The sequence below is a fragment of the Filicampus tigris genome, chromosome 5, assembly GCF_054856515.1.
Source record: "Filicampus tigris isolate MCC_2025a chromosome 5, RoL_Ftig_1.0, whole genome shotgun sequence".
In the NCBI taxonomy this organism is placed as follows: Eukaryota; Metazoa; Chordata; class Actinopteri; order Syngnathiformes; family Syngnathidae; genus Filicampus; species Filicampus tigris.
Window position 1 is genome coordinate 13,847,491 of NC_141221.1, and position 17,574 is coordinate 13,865,064.

The 17,574-nt window shown below is 39.6% G+C and overlaps 1 protein-coding gene and 2 long non-coding RNA genes across 5 annotated transcripts in view; 1 reads left to right on the top strand and 2 right to left on the bottom strand.

Moving 5' to 3' along the window:
- Positions 1–11,838, bottom strand: part of LOC147147355 (uncharacterized) — a 32,293-nt gene extending 20,455 nt beyond the window's left edge. The window contains exons 1-2 of the long non-coding RNA XR_015086709.1: positions 11,455–11,838; positions 4,308–4,417 (exon numbers count right to left, since the gene is read on the bottom strand). This is a non-coding gene — a long non-coding RNA (uncharacterized LOC147147355). The remainder of the gene's footprint in view (positions 1–4,307; positions 4,418–11,454) is intronic.
- Positions 1–17,574, top strand: part of LOC147147354 (netrin receptor UNC5C-like) — a 262,736-nt gene that overhangs the window by 169,184 nt on the left and 75,978 nt on the right. For all 3 annotated transcript variants that reach the window (XM_086029738.1, XM_086029737.1, XM_086029739.1), the window contains 2 exons: positions 934–1,170; positions 13,523–13,666. In XM_086029738.1, the coding sequence (XP_085885864.1) occupies positions 934–1,170; positions 13,523–13,666 (381 nt within the window). The remainder of the gene's footprint in view (positions 1–933; positions 1,171–13,522; positions 13,667–17,574) is intronic.
- Positions 12,179–17,334, bottom strand: LOC147147356 (uncharacterized). Its single transcript, XR_015086707.1, has 3 exons — positions 15,142–17,334; positions 13,483–13,688; positions 12,179–12,738 (listed from the first exon to the last, which is right to left on the bottom strand). It is a non-coding gene; the product is annotated as an uncharacterized LOC147147356 (long non-coding RNA).

Here is a 17,574-nt window from a genome sequence, read left to right on the forward strand (position 1 = left end):
AAAATCTGGATACAGATGATTTTATTTTATGCAACCACATGACAAAATAAAACTGAGTAAAGTCAACCAGTTTTTTCAGTGTAGCTTACAGAAATTGCCGGAATGTACATTGGCATTATTTAAACACAACAGCAAACTTTAATATTCAAGCAGCATTTCAAGACCCAAACCATTCCGTGATTTAGTTTACAATCTTTTATGCAGCCAATTGGGAGCAAAAGGATGGGAAACTGGAAGAGAAGAAGCAGAAGAAGAATTCTTACACAAATGTATGCCTTTGCATTGCAAAATGTATTTTATGTTAATTATAACCTGATAATCTTTTGTTTTAGTGTGATGATAAGAAAGTAGACCTTGTATCGCTCTCTGTCTAATATTGTATGATCACTTTGCTTTGAGACAAAGCACAGTGTCTGCGGTTTGAGGGGCGGTTGCATGAGGCAGATAACTGCCTGTTCATGTGCTTTATATAACCTTGCCAAATGAGAAACTGCCAGACAATTCGTAGTCATCGCGTGCATTTGATCTGACCAATTACATGTGAGTTTGTATTCACTTCTGTCTCTGGTGATTCTTGAAACCCTTCTCCTGTCTTTTGGCGACTAAATGGTTCACATTTTACCCTTGGCAAGGATGAGAGAAGAGGGGTGGAATGGAGGAGAACAAACACGATTTGAGAAGTGGAATAAGGATGGAAGAGGAGAAGCAGGATAGGAAAGGAGGAGTAGGGTGGAACAAAGCAAGAGGTGAGATGAAGAGTTGGTAGGCAGGTAGTGGCGAAGGATGGATGTGTGGGAGAAGAATTGACAATATGGATGGAATGAGTACAATGTCATCACACAGCGACACATTCATTCGGTTGGTGCGAACCACAAAAAGAGCACAAAAAGCAGTTATGTAGATGACATTCCAATCTTTTTTCTCCCCTCACAGCACGAGAAGACGACGACTTCCTGAGCCTTAGCGAGCTGCCCGAGACGTTCCCGTCCGACCCGCCCGAGCCGTTGCCGCACTTTCTGTTCGAACCCGACGAGGGCTACATCGTCAAGAACAAGCCCGTCAACCTCTATTGCAAAGCCACGCCCGCCACGCAGATCTACTTCAAGTGCAACAGCGAGTGGGTCCACCAGAAGGATCACACGGTGGAAGAGCGCGTGGATGAGAACTCTGGTGAGCACTGATCTACATTCTCAACAACACCAGTCTCTTCCAAGTCTATTCTCTTCAATTTGCAGCATTTTTCTTAGCTGCGCTACTTGCTGTACTGTACGTGTTTGATAGCGTTTTTGTCCAATCGGATTTTAGTTTCAGTGTGTTGCCATGTCAGAATCGGTATTTGATAGGGGTGTAACGGTTCACAAAAGTCACGGTTGCACTCAAATACACTAGTCTCAAATGCACTAGACTAGTTTTTTTTTTAGTTTTTTTTAGTTTGAACAGAGAGCAAGTTACAATTCAATTTTCTATAAACCCAAAAATATTCCCTGTTATAAAAGCACAAAATAGAATAAAAACGTGCGCATTAGGGTTTTTCATTAATAATAATAATAATAATAATCAAACACAGGAACCCCCCCCCCACCCCCCTTTCTTGTATGGATAGAATGAGGTTGCAGATAAAGTAAGGTAGCACTTTCCGCTAGTAACTTTGAATTTCGTTAGGAGTTAGGGCGCAGCAGAGGACAGCTCATGCTCCACCACGCTCTTGTGCGATTGTATATGACAGGGAGCGTGTTCTCGCTAATATGCGCCCGGGATGGAAGACTGTGACGGGGCTCCAGCATACGTACGGAAGCCGAAATGTTCCCGGCTAATTATACTATATGTACAATACACTATACAAACGGCTGATTTGTATAGTTCAGACGGCTCCTCTAGCTCCATGCTTTCTCCCGCACTCACCATTTTTCTTCCACATTTGTTTTGATCTATTTCTTCTTATAACAACAAATGTGGTGGTCGCTTGGTCTCAGGCGTTGACTCCCTGTAAATGACACAGCCAGCTTCCAATAGGTGCCAGGATGGTGCAAAAAAGGTTGGACCATGGTGAACGCATTGACTTGTTTCCAGCTGTTGAACTGTCAACCAAGAGAGTATTTAGCATTAACCAAAGTAATACACAACCACCGGTCACCAGATTGGCTAGCGATGTTCACATTTTTTTTTCGTCTGTCGGCGGATCCCTAAAAGCAAGCGAGACACGCGGCGCTACCCGATATTTCGTGTCCAGTCTGAAGCTAGCATAATAGCGCCAAATCTATCAAACATACGGTAAAATTAGAAGAAACTATTTAACATTCAGTGCTTCACAAAGACAATGCTAACTCTTATGTACAACAATGTATTAAGGTAGACTCGTTGAATAATACAATACTCATATTTTTTTCTGTTTGTGTTTTGAGTCACATTGGAAACGTCTCCACTGCCTCTGTGGAATCAAACATTGTATGCTTCTGTCGTCATTTTCCTCCTTGAATCAGGGTGTAGTAAACGTATTCGCAGCGCTCCAGGATTTTTTTCATTTTTTGTTGTTGATGAATTTATCTATTTGTGGAATTGAGTCATGACGGAACCGTTCTACCCGCACCAGAATAAAATATGGTACAGTCCAGTCATGTTACGTGTTTGTCTTTGAACAAGCAAATAGCCTTCTATAATATGGACGGACAAGCAAACACAGATGATGTAACATTTGTGTTTTTTTCCCCCCACTTTTTTAGAATAATCTAGTTTGTCTTTTCACCATTTAAGTCACAATGAAAGAGTCCACCCTGCCCTACAATCTGAAATGGGTACTAGCCTGCTAACTAACCTATGGCATTTGCCGACATTGTGACTTTTGTTAAAGGGTTTTATTTTCTTTGTTAATCACAATTTGGCTGTTGTTCCCATCCCAGAATCAAAAATGGTACAGTCCTGTCATTTTACACAATCTTCCACGCTGGACAAAGCTCTGCTGTTGCTGCTGCGTGATTTACAGCAGAACCTGCTGGTGCTTTGTGCAACATTTAGCGTCCCGGTTGTGATTGCGGGTACCCAAGCCAAGAGAGGAAGTGAGCCCAGCTTGATGTTTCCACTGATTCAGCTGTCAGTCGCGCACACACAGCGGCAAAGACACACACACACACACACACACACACACATAGCAGAAAGAATGTTGTACTTGGTGTTTTGAGATTGCTATGTCACATCATGATTTAAAAGGAGACAAAATTATGTGCTTTAGTAGACACCACTCAGCCGTAGATCATCATCACTCAAATCTGTGGCCAATGGGCTTCAAGCCTCGCTTTGCCTCCCTTCATTTTCTATTATTTTGTTCTTTTTTAAAGTCCCTCTGTCAGGTTTCACAAATGTTTATGTCTGTGTACTTAGATTTCCCTCCCATCTAATATTGCGTTGAGGAGAACAACAGAGGATTGAGGAGGGATAAATGTTTGGAGAAATGAGACATTCACTCCTTGATGCCGTCATTTCATAGACTCGGCAATTCAAGTTGGCGTAACGTCATTGAAGCAATACAATACAATACAATACAATTTTATTTATATAGCGCATTTCATAACAGCTAGAGCTGTAACAAAGCACTTTACATACAAACAACAAAATAGCCATAATACAACAAAATGGAATCAATAAATTAACATAAAACACTATATACAATAGACACTGGAAAGGGCCGAAAATTTCAAATCGGATCAAAAGCCAAAGAATAGAAATGTGCCTTCAACCGTGTTTTAAAACTGGACGTTAGGCTTTTAAAAACATACTCTACCCGGAAAGTATATCATTTTGACTTGGTTGATTTTGACATCATTTTATAAGTAGCTCGCATGCTGAAAAAGTGTGAGCCCCCCTGCTGTAGTTGATTAGCTGGGGACCTACTCTGCCTTTTTTCCTGTTAATTGCACTGTATTTCATCCAGTAGACCGCAGTGCTTCCCGGCACAACGTTGCACTACGCCGAAGGCGCGTGACTCTATTCAGACTTTTCTGTATGTGTACTGTAAAAACCCATAAAAATATAAGGAGGCTTCTCTGAACTACAAAAAAACTGTTAAATTATTTCCTCTCTGACAGTGCCAATCAAAACTGAACATTATTCTGTAAAGGCAGACATGTTTCCCCCCGATTGGAACTCATTAGATGTGTGCGTCTCCTCACTGGTACAATCTTAATTGCCCATCTTATTATGCGCACCTGATTGAGATGTGTGGATGTGTCAAGAAAAGAATAATAAAAATATCTGAATGACAGCCAGCATGCTGTATAATCATCGTTGCTGTCTTTTGTCATTTATTTTCTTACCTTCCCCCATCCTCCGCCTCTTCCTCATCATCTTTCAGCATTCATTACGGGGATCGTCATGCACCTGCTCACCATTTATTATTCACCCCGTCAGATGCTTGTCGGCTAACCTGTGGATACGTTTTAACAGCTCAGACTGTGATGTATGGACAATAAATCTAGATATCATTAAATAAAAAGTTGGATTATATAAGCATCGAGCAATGGTTGATGTTACAAATAATAAAAAGTGGATTAATCGCACGCTCGGCTGGGCACTGCACTCTTGCTCGCTCGCTCGCTCGCTCGGGGATGCTTAAGCTCCTCTGGTACATCATGATCATCTAAAAACTCTGTTCTGTTTTTTGTTTCTTTATCCTTGCTTTGGATTTTATTTTAATGTGAGCTTTGTTTGTCACTAGACGCATCATTAGTAGACGTTGCGCGGATCTGATCGTCTGGATCGGATCGGCAGAAAGTTTGTATTTCATGCAAAATCGGTGATCGGTGGTCATGTCATAATTTGCCAATCGATCAATGATGTCATTGCTCGGATTACAGCAAATATAAATAATCTCTCTTTACTACAGTGCTGCTGTCATTAATAATCCAAGGTTTCTCAGTATATCCAGTCAAATTATTTCCTCCGTTATTTTAAATTTTTTTTGTAAACGTCAATCCATCAGTCAGTCCGTCATTTAACTACGTCAGTTAGTCCGTCAGAAGTCCGTTGGTCCATTAGTAAAATCCCCCCTCAAAAAAAATCAGAAAACGGGCGGCCACCAGTGACTCACAAAGAGTCCGGACTGACGCCCAATGTGAACTATTACGTACGTAATAAAGTTAGGTAGGTAAGTTGGTAGGCATGACAGGGCAAGGGAGGTAAGTTGATTGGCAGGTTGGTTGGTAGAACGATAAGGTAAAGTTAGTTGGTACGTAGTTAGGTAGACATGTAATGTAAATAAGTTGATAGGTAGGCTGAAGTATAGGCTAATGTGGGTAGGTAGATCGATCAGGTAAGAATGTATGTTGGTAGGATGCTCGGTTAGGGTAGTAAGTTGGTTGCCGGGTTGCTATCTACTGTCTGTGTCTCCTGTGCCGTGTGCTGCGTTCAACGCGGCGCATTTAATGTCGTTTCCCGCGACCACTGAAGCCCCAACTGCTGTGCTTGTTTTCTTTCTAGCCAAGCTTCTATTCTTCCCACTCATGTCCTTATCATGTTTCCCCCGTCATCCCACATGCCTGCCATTTCTTCACATTGGCTGCAATGGAAGTCCTTTTATTTTGACAGCATTCCACGTATGATCCATGCACCTGCTGCCTCTCCGCTGCCAAAACCAGAGAGCGTGGTAATTCCACGAGAGCCCGCAATTCTTTGATCACAAGCCTCTGCATATTCAACATTTTAAACCAAATGTATTCATGGAACGTGATGGGTTAAGGAGGCGAGCCGCCTTCATGCTGTCACGATGCCGGACAACCGCGGCTAAGCGAGCCCGCTGCGCTGCTTCGTATGGCGTGCCAGCTGGTCACTTCCTGTTTCTCAGCAACAGCAGGCACAAGACCTCGAACTAGAGACGTAACCCGCCTTCCCCCAGATGGGTTTTTAATACAACACAATTATCAGCCATCATGTTAGATGAAAACATGCATATGTCGAGGTCTAAATACAAAAACATTGCACATGTTTTTTGTGGCTCTCAATGCCTTCAATTTTGACTTATAAAAGTCAAATAAGTAAAAAGCATGCTCTATCGGGTTGGAGTCGGATCACTGACTTGCCAATTGGAGAATATTCCATTACTTTTCCCTAAGAAAGTATCAAGTTTTTTGTATAGTGGTGAATTAAGAATCCTCAATAATTTGTCTTTAAGAGGTTTTGGGTTTTTTTTTCCTTCAAAAAGTCTTAAGTTGCTTACTAACCTGGCCATTGATGAGTTTATTTGTAAACTTCCTTCAAGAAAGACGTGTTTCCCATTCATTTTCTTTTGTCTTGAACTTTTTCCTAATGGATACTTTATTGATTTGATTTCCAAAAGTCTTGATTTGCAAAAAAAAAAAAAAAAAAGGCCTTCAAAAGTCCCATTTTGTTCCCAACTTAGCCAGGTATGTTTTTACATTTACAATTTATCTCTGCCATACTTATTCATGCTTTACTGTCACCTCATGATGTGCTATGCGTTGGATTTGGATATATTTTCTGTGTGTATGCATTTTTTTATTTTGTTTGTACTTTGAATATGCTGTAGAGAATTCACTCTGCTTTTACTCCGCTTACGATTGTTTTCCAAATCACTTGTCTCAAATTTCCTTAGGGTTAGTTTAGGGATCATATATTATTCATTGGTTTCAATGGAAATCTTTTGTATTTGAAAACAAAAAGATCCTTGCACAGGAGGGCATATTGTCTTGCAAAGTGTATTTTTTTTTTTTTTTTTCAACCAAAGCATTGTGTCGACGACCTCGGTATATCTCCATTAGCATGGAGTGGACTAATGACATATGGGGCGCTCTCATACTTACTTTGTCTCCATTAGTCACCGTATGAATTATTAGATTTGACCCGCATTTTCTCATTGACACACACACGCACACACACACATGCACACAACGTATTGGCTCGGGTGATTTGTGACCTCTTTCCCTCCTTTGCTGCCATCGCACTTATTGATTTCTTCTCATCTTTACCTTCTCTCTCGCTCTCTTCCTGTCAATGTTACCCGTCTTCTCTGCGCTTCCTCTTCCTCCAATCACTCCCACTTGCCTACCTTTTTGCATCTTTTCAACCACCCCAGCCCCACCCAAGCCCCTCCCCCCTTTATCTCTTACCATCACGTTATTAACAACCGTCACGATTTATAGGCAGCTCCATCACTGTGTTTCATTTAGGGTGTGTTTGCTAGAGTCTGGACTTACAGTGAGTGTGTGCGTGTGTGTGTGTGTCCTGGAATGTACTGCTTCACTGCTACACCAGCACACAAACACACACACACACGCACATGTACATATAATAGGTATTCAAACATGGCCCAGAAGGAATGGTATTGATCAATCAATGTCAGCGTGAGAGACTCACACGGTGACACGCACGCATGAACGCACACACACACACAGACACGGTGGGAGTGTTCACTTGGACACGGTCCGTTGACTTGCTTGTGTCCGTGTCCCACGTGAGTTCCTCGCACAGGCGTAAATGTCATGATGTCTCTTTTGGTTCTGTTTTTGTTTGTCTTGCTCCTCAATGCTTCATCCGTAGTTCAGTACCTTTTTTATAGCAGAAATACAATTTTATTTGATGCTTCCATTTTGTTTATATACCACTTGTCCTCATTAGGGTCGTGGGTTGCTTTGGGTGAGAGGCAGGGTGTACCCTGCACCGGATGCCAGTCAATAGTAGGGTACATACAGTCAAGATAAACAGAAAAAAAAAGTTATACCTAATGACAATTTGATGTCTTCAATCAAGATCACATGCAAAGGCACATGAAGGCCAGAGCCCAGGTTGAAACCCGCGACCTCTGAACTGTGAGGCAGACGTGCTAACCAGTCATCCAGCATGAATTCATTTCAATACGTACGACCAAACGTTTGAAATGCATTGGAGTTGTATGTTTATCTTTTAATATATCTGAACATTTTTAGAAAAATGTTTTCACATATTACTTAAAATGTTGTAATATTTGCACGTATTTTTACATGCTGTTCAACTTTTATTTGATTTCATTTTATTGCATGTCAGGGCTTCTTTTTTGGAATATAAATTAATATTAAATTGTTCTTATTCTGATAAGCACATTTTGGTTTTAGATTTTCTTACATAATGTGTACTATTTAGGAGAGAGTTATTTTTTTATACAACTTAAGATTTTTAATGAAATGGTTTTATACATTTGTATATTTTATTAAAGTAGTAATCATTGTAGGGACACCCCCAATAGGTGAAAAAAATCCATATAGAGCATACTGTATACTGTAAACACACTCAAACCTATTCATACACATTTTTTAAACTACATTTTACATGCACAAAAATAAGCACGTACTGTATAGTGCATATATTGTTGTGTCTGTTACATTAATGTGCCTTTAAGGGGCGGGTCTGGTGAGGTAGGGAGTCAACGTGTGAGTGTCTGCCCGTGAACTGCGGCTGACAGGAGCGCTTACATTTTTGTACTCTGAGCGTATTACCGCCATTTAACAGCTGAAAAGTGCATTTGTGGCTGTGGCTCTGCTTTCCCACATGCGAGCGAAAGTAAACTAAATATAATCGTACAAACCCATAATAATCAGGAGAAAAAGTCGTCAGGAGATCCACTATAGGGATTGTTAGGAAGAAGGTGTTGTGTTGTTTTGTTTTTCTTCCTCCCCACTGCTGGGCTTTAATTTTGCACTCTCATTCCTGCATCTCCTTCCCTCTGCGACTCTGACGAACTACTTAGAACTTTTTCCCCCTTCGCCTCCTTTGTTTCTTTTGCCCCACAAAGATGCATCTGTTTGACCTGTCACATTTTGAACATGAAATGGCTTTTAAGTGCTTTATTTCCTCCGCTTCCCTTATCGTCTTTTCAAGAGCACTGAGCTTCAAACCGCTTCTTTATCACGTCCGTCCTTAACGTAGCGACTTCCATTCCACTCAACTCATGTGTAACATCTTTCTATTTATTTGCCGAAGGTGTTTGATAGCTTTACTGCTTTCGCGCGCTCCGTCAAAAACGGAGGCGAAGGTGCAGTCGGCACTGATTCGCCCTGTTTGTTGCACTTGAATGATGTCTTCTTTTAAGGTTTGGGGACGATTTTCTTGACTTAGCCTCATTTGAATGCATGTCAGCATCATGAGCCATCGTAGTCCTATCTTAAAGCAGAAATGCAATTTTAGCCACATTTTCAAACAGCTCCCAGGAGTCTTACTGAAAGCTCTTTGACATTATTCTGTCACAATGCATCAAGGATAAAGAATTATAGCGCACTTAACATTAGTTGTGACACTCGGTGGCGGGTCTGTCTCATGCAAATGTTGAGCACGGCTCTTGTTAGCATTGTTGCCAACTGACTGCAACTATTTTTTTATTTTTTTAAAAAGAGGGGCAAAAATATCAAGTGACTAAAATTGACCCATTATGCCCCAATTAAGCAAAACGGATCCAACTCATAAACATGAATAGTCGACTCATAGATAAGTGGCATTTTATGTTGACTTTTAGAGTTTAGGGCCATTGTAGGGTTCGGTTGAGTTGATTTTGTGTAATTCGGTTTGTTATATTAATGTTTACAGAAACCAGCTGCAAGTTCATTAATTTAGATAATTGAAACTTAATTGCAACGGTAAATAAGCAGAACGGCAAGATGTGCTAACACACCCTCAAGTACTACCATGCTCATTTTTGGGAGTACAGCACAAGTAAATGACATTTGCGAGTTTATATGTATTCAGATTTTACCAATACTGTACAGAGAAACTGTACAGTATTGAAACTGTGTTTCAGTGTGCTCCAGCTACACGAGTAAACAATAAAAGTGAAGCTCATCTTTTGACTAGTGGAAATCATGTCAATCCATGCGGTGTATGGCCGTAAGTCACACTTAGTAACTCAGTTGAAACAGCCATTGATGGATGGAAGAAGGAAACTTTAGTGATAAACGTGAGAATATTGTTGACACTCTTGACGCACCTTTCTAAAATACTCCAAAATCGTATATTTGTGCATATATGCAAACAACGTTTCAAATTTGACTTGTCTGACTTCACTGCAAGAACTTCAACACGCTAATAGCGAAGAGAAATGTCAAAGTCTCGCGTGATTGACGGGAATGTCAGGGACAGTCTCCACTCTTTTTGATAAGACATTTTTTTTGCCTCGCCAACTTCCCGAGCTGACATGAAGAGTTCTCTTGAAGGGAAGATCTGTCATGCAACAGAGACCCACAAAAGTTTTATCTCCTTGTAGCTGCAACGCTCTGATTCCGATATACAAACAAAATGAGACAACCAGTGATATAAAAGTTAGTTCGACTTTAAGTTTCTGCTAAATTAGCATCACAATGCTAACCTTGAGAGATTTGCGTCAGCAAACAATGGGGGACTATTGGGGCTTCATTAATTTCAGCAGAACGACTTCCCAATACATACATAGACTTCTTTTTTTTTCACACTGCTTTTAGGTTGGAAAAACAATGGTCAACAATTTCGCCATTTTTCTGATATATTATGGACTAATGCAGGAAGTGAATCATAATTCGTGCATTTCAGAAGTCAATTTGATGTAATATCATAACTTGAATAAAGGTATTGAAATTAAAATTGTATTTATTTATTTATTTATTTTAGGGCAGTCAAACGATTAAAAATTTTAATCGAGTTAATCACAGTTTAGAAAATAATTAATCGTTTTTATTGTAACAACAAATCCTCATGAGATGAAAATTTATTTTTTTTAATTAAAATTATTAACATTCTTTCTGTAGTAGACAGTATTTTTATTCACTACAAAAACAAAAACGCAAAAGGGCCTCAGAACAGTGACAGAAATATTTCAAAAGTCTGCAAACAAAGTGTGAGCGTGTGTGTGTGTGTAATGTACACATTTATATGTGGCCCTTGTAATATTCTTAGAGTTTATGCTTTCCGAGTGGTGCCTGAAGTGCACATTTATGTGATTGGCTCATATGACGGGTGAGTGTTATGTTATGTTCAGCACATCGCGTGTTAGATTAACTGACTTTATTCACACAAAACAAAACAGCCCTCTTCTCTACTCATCCTCAGTCGCGGAAGTAGACCAGTTTATTCACATTTCTGAGATTTAAAAATGCCCTCTTCTTTCGAAATGCTTCTTTATACTCCCGCGGACGACATGCGTCCTCGCTGCTGCTCACTGCACTTCTGAGTGGGATTATGCATGGGAGGTCATTCTGCGCATGCGTTAAATGCATCAAATATTTTGACGCGATCAATAACAAAATTTAATTACCGACCGATAATGCAATAAATTTGACAGCACTCATTTATTTATTTATATAATTGTAGATTCACTGTAATATGACTGAAAATATTATTTTGCTGCTGCTTCATCAGCTATTTCCATTATTTGAAAAAACAAACTAAAGTTTGGCGTTTCCACTGTGTAATGAACAAAGTCCTATGATCGGGTAGTGGTGGGCTTCCTACCTGTCACTTTCCCCTCTTGTGCACTCCTGCTGCGTTTTCTGGCTCAGTGCAACTTCTTTCCTCGTTTTCACCGCAGTACTCCCGAGCCTCTCACTGCTTCTAATTGCGTCTTTAGCTGGCATTTTCGTTGCCGCCTTTGCTCCCTCGCTGTGTCCCCCGTCTGCAGTTTTAGCCGGTGATGCCGGAGCAATCGCCCTTGTTAGCTTGCTAGCGGGAGATCTCGCATTGTCACTTTACAGTGTCTCTACTCTTTGGCCTTCTGTATTCTTATTAGCTCTCGTTGTGCACCTTTTCAGCACTTTCCACAATACTCCACTGACAGTCATTAAACGAGTATAATGCTCACCCTTACTACCAGACCTCACTACCGACAAAACTTTTTTCCTTTTTGGAGTGAACTTCCTGAGTACCCTTGATTGATATGAAATGCTGCTGAAATGCTTTGTAGAGATGACTGGCATTTATATTTGAGATTGTATCCATTGTTATCACTAACATTGCCTTATAGTCTTTTTTAGTTTTTTAAATAACAATATTATTATTATTATTTTCATTATTATTATATTTGTACAGCACTTTATTTCAGCTGTGGCAAGTGCTCTATGAATAAAGTTGAGTTGAGGATGTAAAGTAAATGTTTTATATAAAAATAGAATTACATACAACAAGTGTGATTACTTTATTTTTCATGATTAGAATTGTGGTATATAAAAACAAACTATTTTTTAATAAAAGAAAAAAAATCATCCATCTTGAATTCATCGAAGTTGCCTGTCTTTGTCTTTGCTTCTTCTGGCAAGTTTAACTCCCATTTGCCTCGCTACCGTCTTCGAAACTTGTTTCTTTCCGGCTGAAACTTCCAGAGAGTCCTCGACGAGCAGCCCCTACGGAGATGGCTGGCATTGGTCTTTTGTAACACCCCTGAACCTGAAATAAACCGACAAGATCTCTCGCTTGAAACATTTTTGTCCACCCACGCATCCAAGTCCCTGCGTACTTTTCCCCTTAAAAGCCATTTTTCTATCCTCTGGGTTTAACATTTCATTTGGCCTCTCGCACCTCTTAATCTTTCTCTGTAGTCTGTGTGCTTAACTATTCACTTCTTCCTCTGCCTCCTCATAATTCTTTTATTCCTAAAACATTTGCTGAGCTGCTCGGCAGTCCCATTTGATCCTGTTGCCTTCTTGAAAGATAAGGAGAATGTACAGTATATCTCCATTCCGTCGTTATTCCTTGATTCTTTCCAGTCTGTCTTTCTGCAGCACTGCTTCCAAAAATGTACATCTAAAAAAAAAAAAACATGAATGTATTGCTGTATTAATTTTCTGTAGTTGTATATATTAATTAATTACATTTTAATCATTTTAATTGTATTTATAATTCATTTGTACTTCAGATGTTTTGCTCATTTAATTTCACTATTATAAACATAAATGTCAAATAGAAATGTTCCAATATTTACAAATGGACAAAATACAGTTTTAAGTCATTTTACGTTTCAGTTCTTAATTTCAGTTTCAAAAGTTATTCGCTGCCTTGGTTCCTCAATGCTAGCAGGAAGAGGGGGGTACTAGACCACTTCAAAACATGTAATATGAAATCTTGATCTGTTTCTATACAATCCGTAAAAGTTTGAGGTTATTTCAACGAAATTTGCCAAAATTATTGGCCCGCAAAATTATGTTAATTTTTGGGGACACCCTGTATTTTAAATCTAAACTCATTTCATGGTTTAATGATTATAATCACCATCTATTATTATTATTATTAGAAGTAGTAGTTGCAATAGTATTGTTGTTATATTTTTAGATTTACTTGCAAATCATTGATGCCTATCATAACAATCCAGCCAGTAAATACTATACGTGTTCACATTGCAGTCTTACCTTGAAACAAATTTTTTTGTTGAACACCTTTTTTTTTTAGCACAAACGCAAAATGCTGCATGCACTATTCTAAGAATTCCGGTGGGACATGTTTTGGTCATTTATGACCATACGTTTGTATTTTAATTGCGGTTAAACAAACCTTTTTCAGTGTAATAATGTCAATTGCTGTGTTTCTGCAGGTCTGGTTGTGAGAGAAGCCAGCATAGAAATAACCCGGCAGCAGGTGGAGGAGCTGTTCGGCCCGGAAGATTACTGGTGCCAGTGCGTGGCGTGGAGCTCCGCTGGAACCACCAAAAGTCGTAAAGCGCACGTACGCATCGCATGTGAGTACAGGGCACATTCATTCTGAAAACCATAAAACCACAACTTTGCAATAGTAATTGAGCAATCCACATCCACACAAGTTAGTTAAAATATGGTTGTCACTGTAGTTAGAATAAAAAAGAACAGTACGTAGGACCAGTGGCAATCCGAGCGGGACCAGTCCAGAGGGCAACTCCCTAAAAGGTGGGGAGGGAGGGGTGCGGTTTCCCACTTCGCTTGGCCTGGCGGCATTAATCAAATTTTACACCAAAATTTACACTTTTTATTTGCATTTATTATTATGATTATGACAATGATGATGATGATGATTATTATTTTGTAAGCTATTCCCTTTCACCCGAGATAAACTATTTTTGGTTGTTTAACCTATGAAAAAAAACACTGTTTTTATAGGCATTATTTTTTTATAATGAATTGATCCAACAATATATTTATTGTGGTTGCTGTTTGTCATGGCGATCTTAATATTGTGCAAGGGTCCCTAATGTCTTTGCTGATTTCAAGAAAAAGGAGGGAATCATTTCCGTTTTGCTTCACTACCTCCGTTGAACTTGAAAACTCAATTTTTTTGCACTTCAAACTCCAGCCATTCAAACATGATTCGGCCTTCCGCAGCATGGTTGTGGTTCACCGACAAAGTTAATAGGACGTCTGGGAGCAGGACACTAGAGGGCACAAAAGGAATGCAGACTCAAATAAGACTTCAGCAGATGACAGGACCCCTACCGTGTCCGTGCCTTGACTATTAGAGATGGGCATTTTACTCAATTTTGCTGGTCCGTCAGAAGTCCGCTGGACCATCAGTCGGTCAACCCAAAAGCGTCTGCCAGTGACGGACTAACGGCCCGTCATTTACGGACTGACGGACACGGTTAGTCACTATTACGCTGATGGACGATTCGTCAGTACGTCATTTTTAAAAGGTGTCCCGTCAGTCGTCAACCACATCAGGATTTTTTTTAATGAAACGTCATAGCTAGAAATTACAATGCGTGGTAAAATCCATATTGCGCTAGCTTTTATAGGTCAAGCCTAAAAATGTAAATAGCTCAAAAACCTGATGTGTTAGAAAAAAAGTAATGACATTTTTTAAATCAGCGTCAAAAATAGGTTCGAGGACACTAAAAGCCATCTCTGATTAAAATTTGCTGTTGACTAATGTTAATGTAACACACTAATTTGCATTAGCTCACTATGGCATTTGCATTATATTTCAGCTGAGCTTGATTAGACGTTATTATATGGTTTGGTTGAACATTTGATTTAAGTATTTAAATATTTCAATGTTCAGTTCTCTTTTGTTGCATGTGTTGCTGTTCTTTGTGTGTTAAAGAAGAAGGCATTTGAAACTTTAAGATTACTATAACATGTTTGTTTATTTCTTCTAGCCTAGCTATGCCGTTTTGCTTTGTTTCATTCTATTTTGTATTATGTGTCAATTTTCAAGCAAACTTCAACTGTAAGTAACAAATACCTTGAAGCAAGCATGCTTTGCCTCTGGTTTGGAGAGCTCTGCTGGCATGAGTCTTTCCTTTTGTTTCCTCAAAGTGATTTTTTTTCAGCAGTCTTCCATTTCTTGACTGTGACAGGGTGAGAACAGACACAAGGAAATACTATAAAAAGGGATTTGCTACGTTTTTTAAATGTTTTTAAAGTATATGGGAGGGCTAAGACTAGTTTTAAAAAATATGTGATCTCTGTTCTATATCAAAGATTAGTACTTCATGTGGATTGGTCTGGAAAGTATTCCGTCGCGATAAACCGGGGTTCACTGGACAGCTAAATACACGACCACACGAGGGAAATCATTTTTAACTTTCCCACCGGAGGACACGGAGATGCTATACGCCAGCTTCACACAACCGGGCCGATCGCTTCTCGGCAAGCCGGACCCACGGCGGCCGTCTTGCGGGCGTCGTTGCCTCGGCGCCAATCAGCCGTGTAAGACGAGCAGGGACTTGTCAGGCGGTCAGGGAGAGGTGAATCCGGGAAGAAATAACCAATAACCTTTACGCCGCCTCCTGCGTTTTTATTTTATTGGTCGTGCTTCACTGATGGAGTCGAACATCCTCTGTTGTAGACGCTATCGCCGTACCAGACGGCATTCCCGAGTGGGCTCGACAGGAGGAAATCCATCACGCTCAGCCCTTCTTTTTAAATATTAACCGGGAAGCTGCTCTTGTAAAGGCTTTATTTATACACTTACTTACATGCTTTTATTACCTTCTCCCAAAGCCCTTGTGTTTTGTTTTCCGTTCCTGTGTTATTAGCTGCAAAATATACTTTAACTCATTTTCATGAAAATTAGACCATGGGACATAACAGTCAAATAATCAATTAATTCATTGTTGTCGATTGGGATTTTAGTGTTTAGTTAATCGTGCCTTGAAGCAATTGAAGACTTGGCGGCGACCAGCAGAGGCACTCATGATTCACTCTGAGCGAGTCTGTTGGCGAGTCAGGATAGGTATAGAGTCCAATTAAACAATTCATTGATAGGAATTTGGTCAGTTGTGTGAATTTGGCAGTTGATTATTGATACCTCGAAGCAATGAAGACAAAAATTTTCAATTCAACTCGCTGCTGTCTAAACAATTTGGGATGGCATAAATATTGAAACATTTACGGGTTGATTGATTTTTATGAAGTTGGGAAATTCTAAGAATGTATTGTCGATTAATCATGCCTTGGAGAAATCTGCCCTGGAAGCCAGTTTCACTCAGCTTGTCCTACTATATTTTACCACCAAAATCACATCATTTACTGTATATTATACATATAGGTGATGTCATATTGTCAAACATTGAGTTTTTCTTATAGCGCGTGGGTGGTAAATTCGACAAAACTCTTGAATCTTGATTGTCTTATCCTCTTTTGTTTCATTACGTGGCTGTTTATACACATCCCATTGTGATTACCTTTTATTTTTTTCAAATCAGCCCAACCTCTTGACCTTAGCTGGGCCCTCGGCTTCTATCTGGATCTACTGGCATGTGATTAAAATGCTCGGTGGCGGCTTAGGCTTGCTTTTTTTTTTTCCTCCAGCACCGTTCTAGCGAGTCAGCATTCCATTTCTGCATGCGTTTTGCGCTTTTTCCACTGTCGCGTCTGGCTTTGGACAGCTAGCTCCTCTACATATTTAAATTGGGATTAACATGTTAATTAAATGGATAATGGCGATCATTGTGGCATTATATTTGAAATCTAAGCGTTTCTGGAGTTCTTTTGAAAGTAGTGCAGGCAACACGTATACATACATTTACTCGGTTAAACCGTGAAGTGAAATGCAGGCTTATCTGTGTCCACAAATGTGCATGCGCTGTGTCAGCCTTGCTCTTTGGCCCCACAGTCAGCAGGTCAAGTGTTTCTCCTTCGATGGATTAGCACTGTGTCAAGGTCGCGCACACATACGGACGCACAGTCCAGATGAAGGCAATTTGTTCTGCCACTTTCCTCTGAGACACGCGTGTGAATAGTGATCAGCAGTCCAGACACTCATAATGTCTGTCAGTGCCAAATGTCTTGTTGTTTTTATAACACCAATGTGCCACTTTCAGTACTGTGCATAAGTTCAAACACTAGCTTTGTTGTCTCAATGTCCTAACAGCACAGACTTTCTTTAAAAATAGGGCAAATATTAGCAAGGTTATAGTTCCGACACAGCCGGTCATGTTTTCCAGGAGGGACTCCCTGTTTGTTTTTCATATTTCAATTGATTTTTTAATGTAATTTTATTTTATAATTGACTTACGTACTTTTAACTTTTGATTTCATTATTGTTTCATTTATTTGTTACATTTTGTTTAATTTACTTGATTTTATATTAATTTTACTTTGATTTTTTAAATAGTACTTGTGATGAATTAACAAATATTCAAACTTACTTTAATGTTTTACATTATTTTAA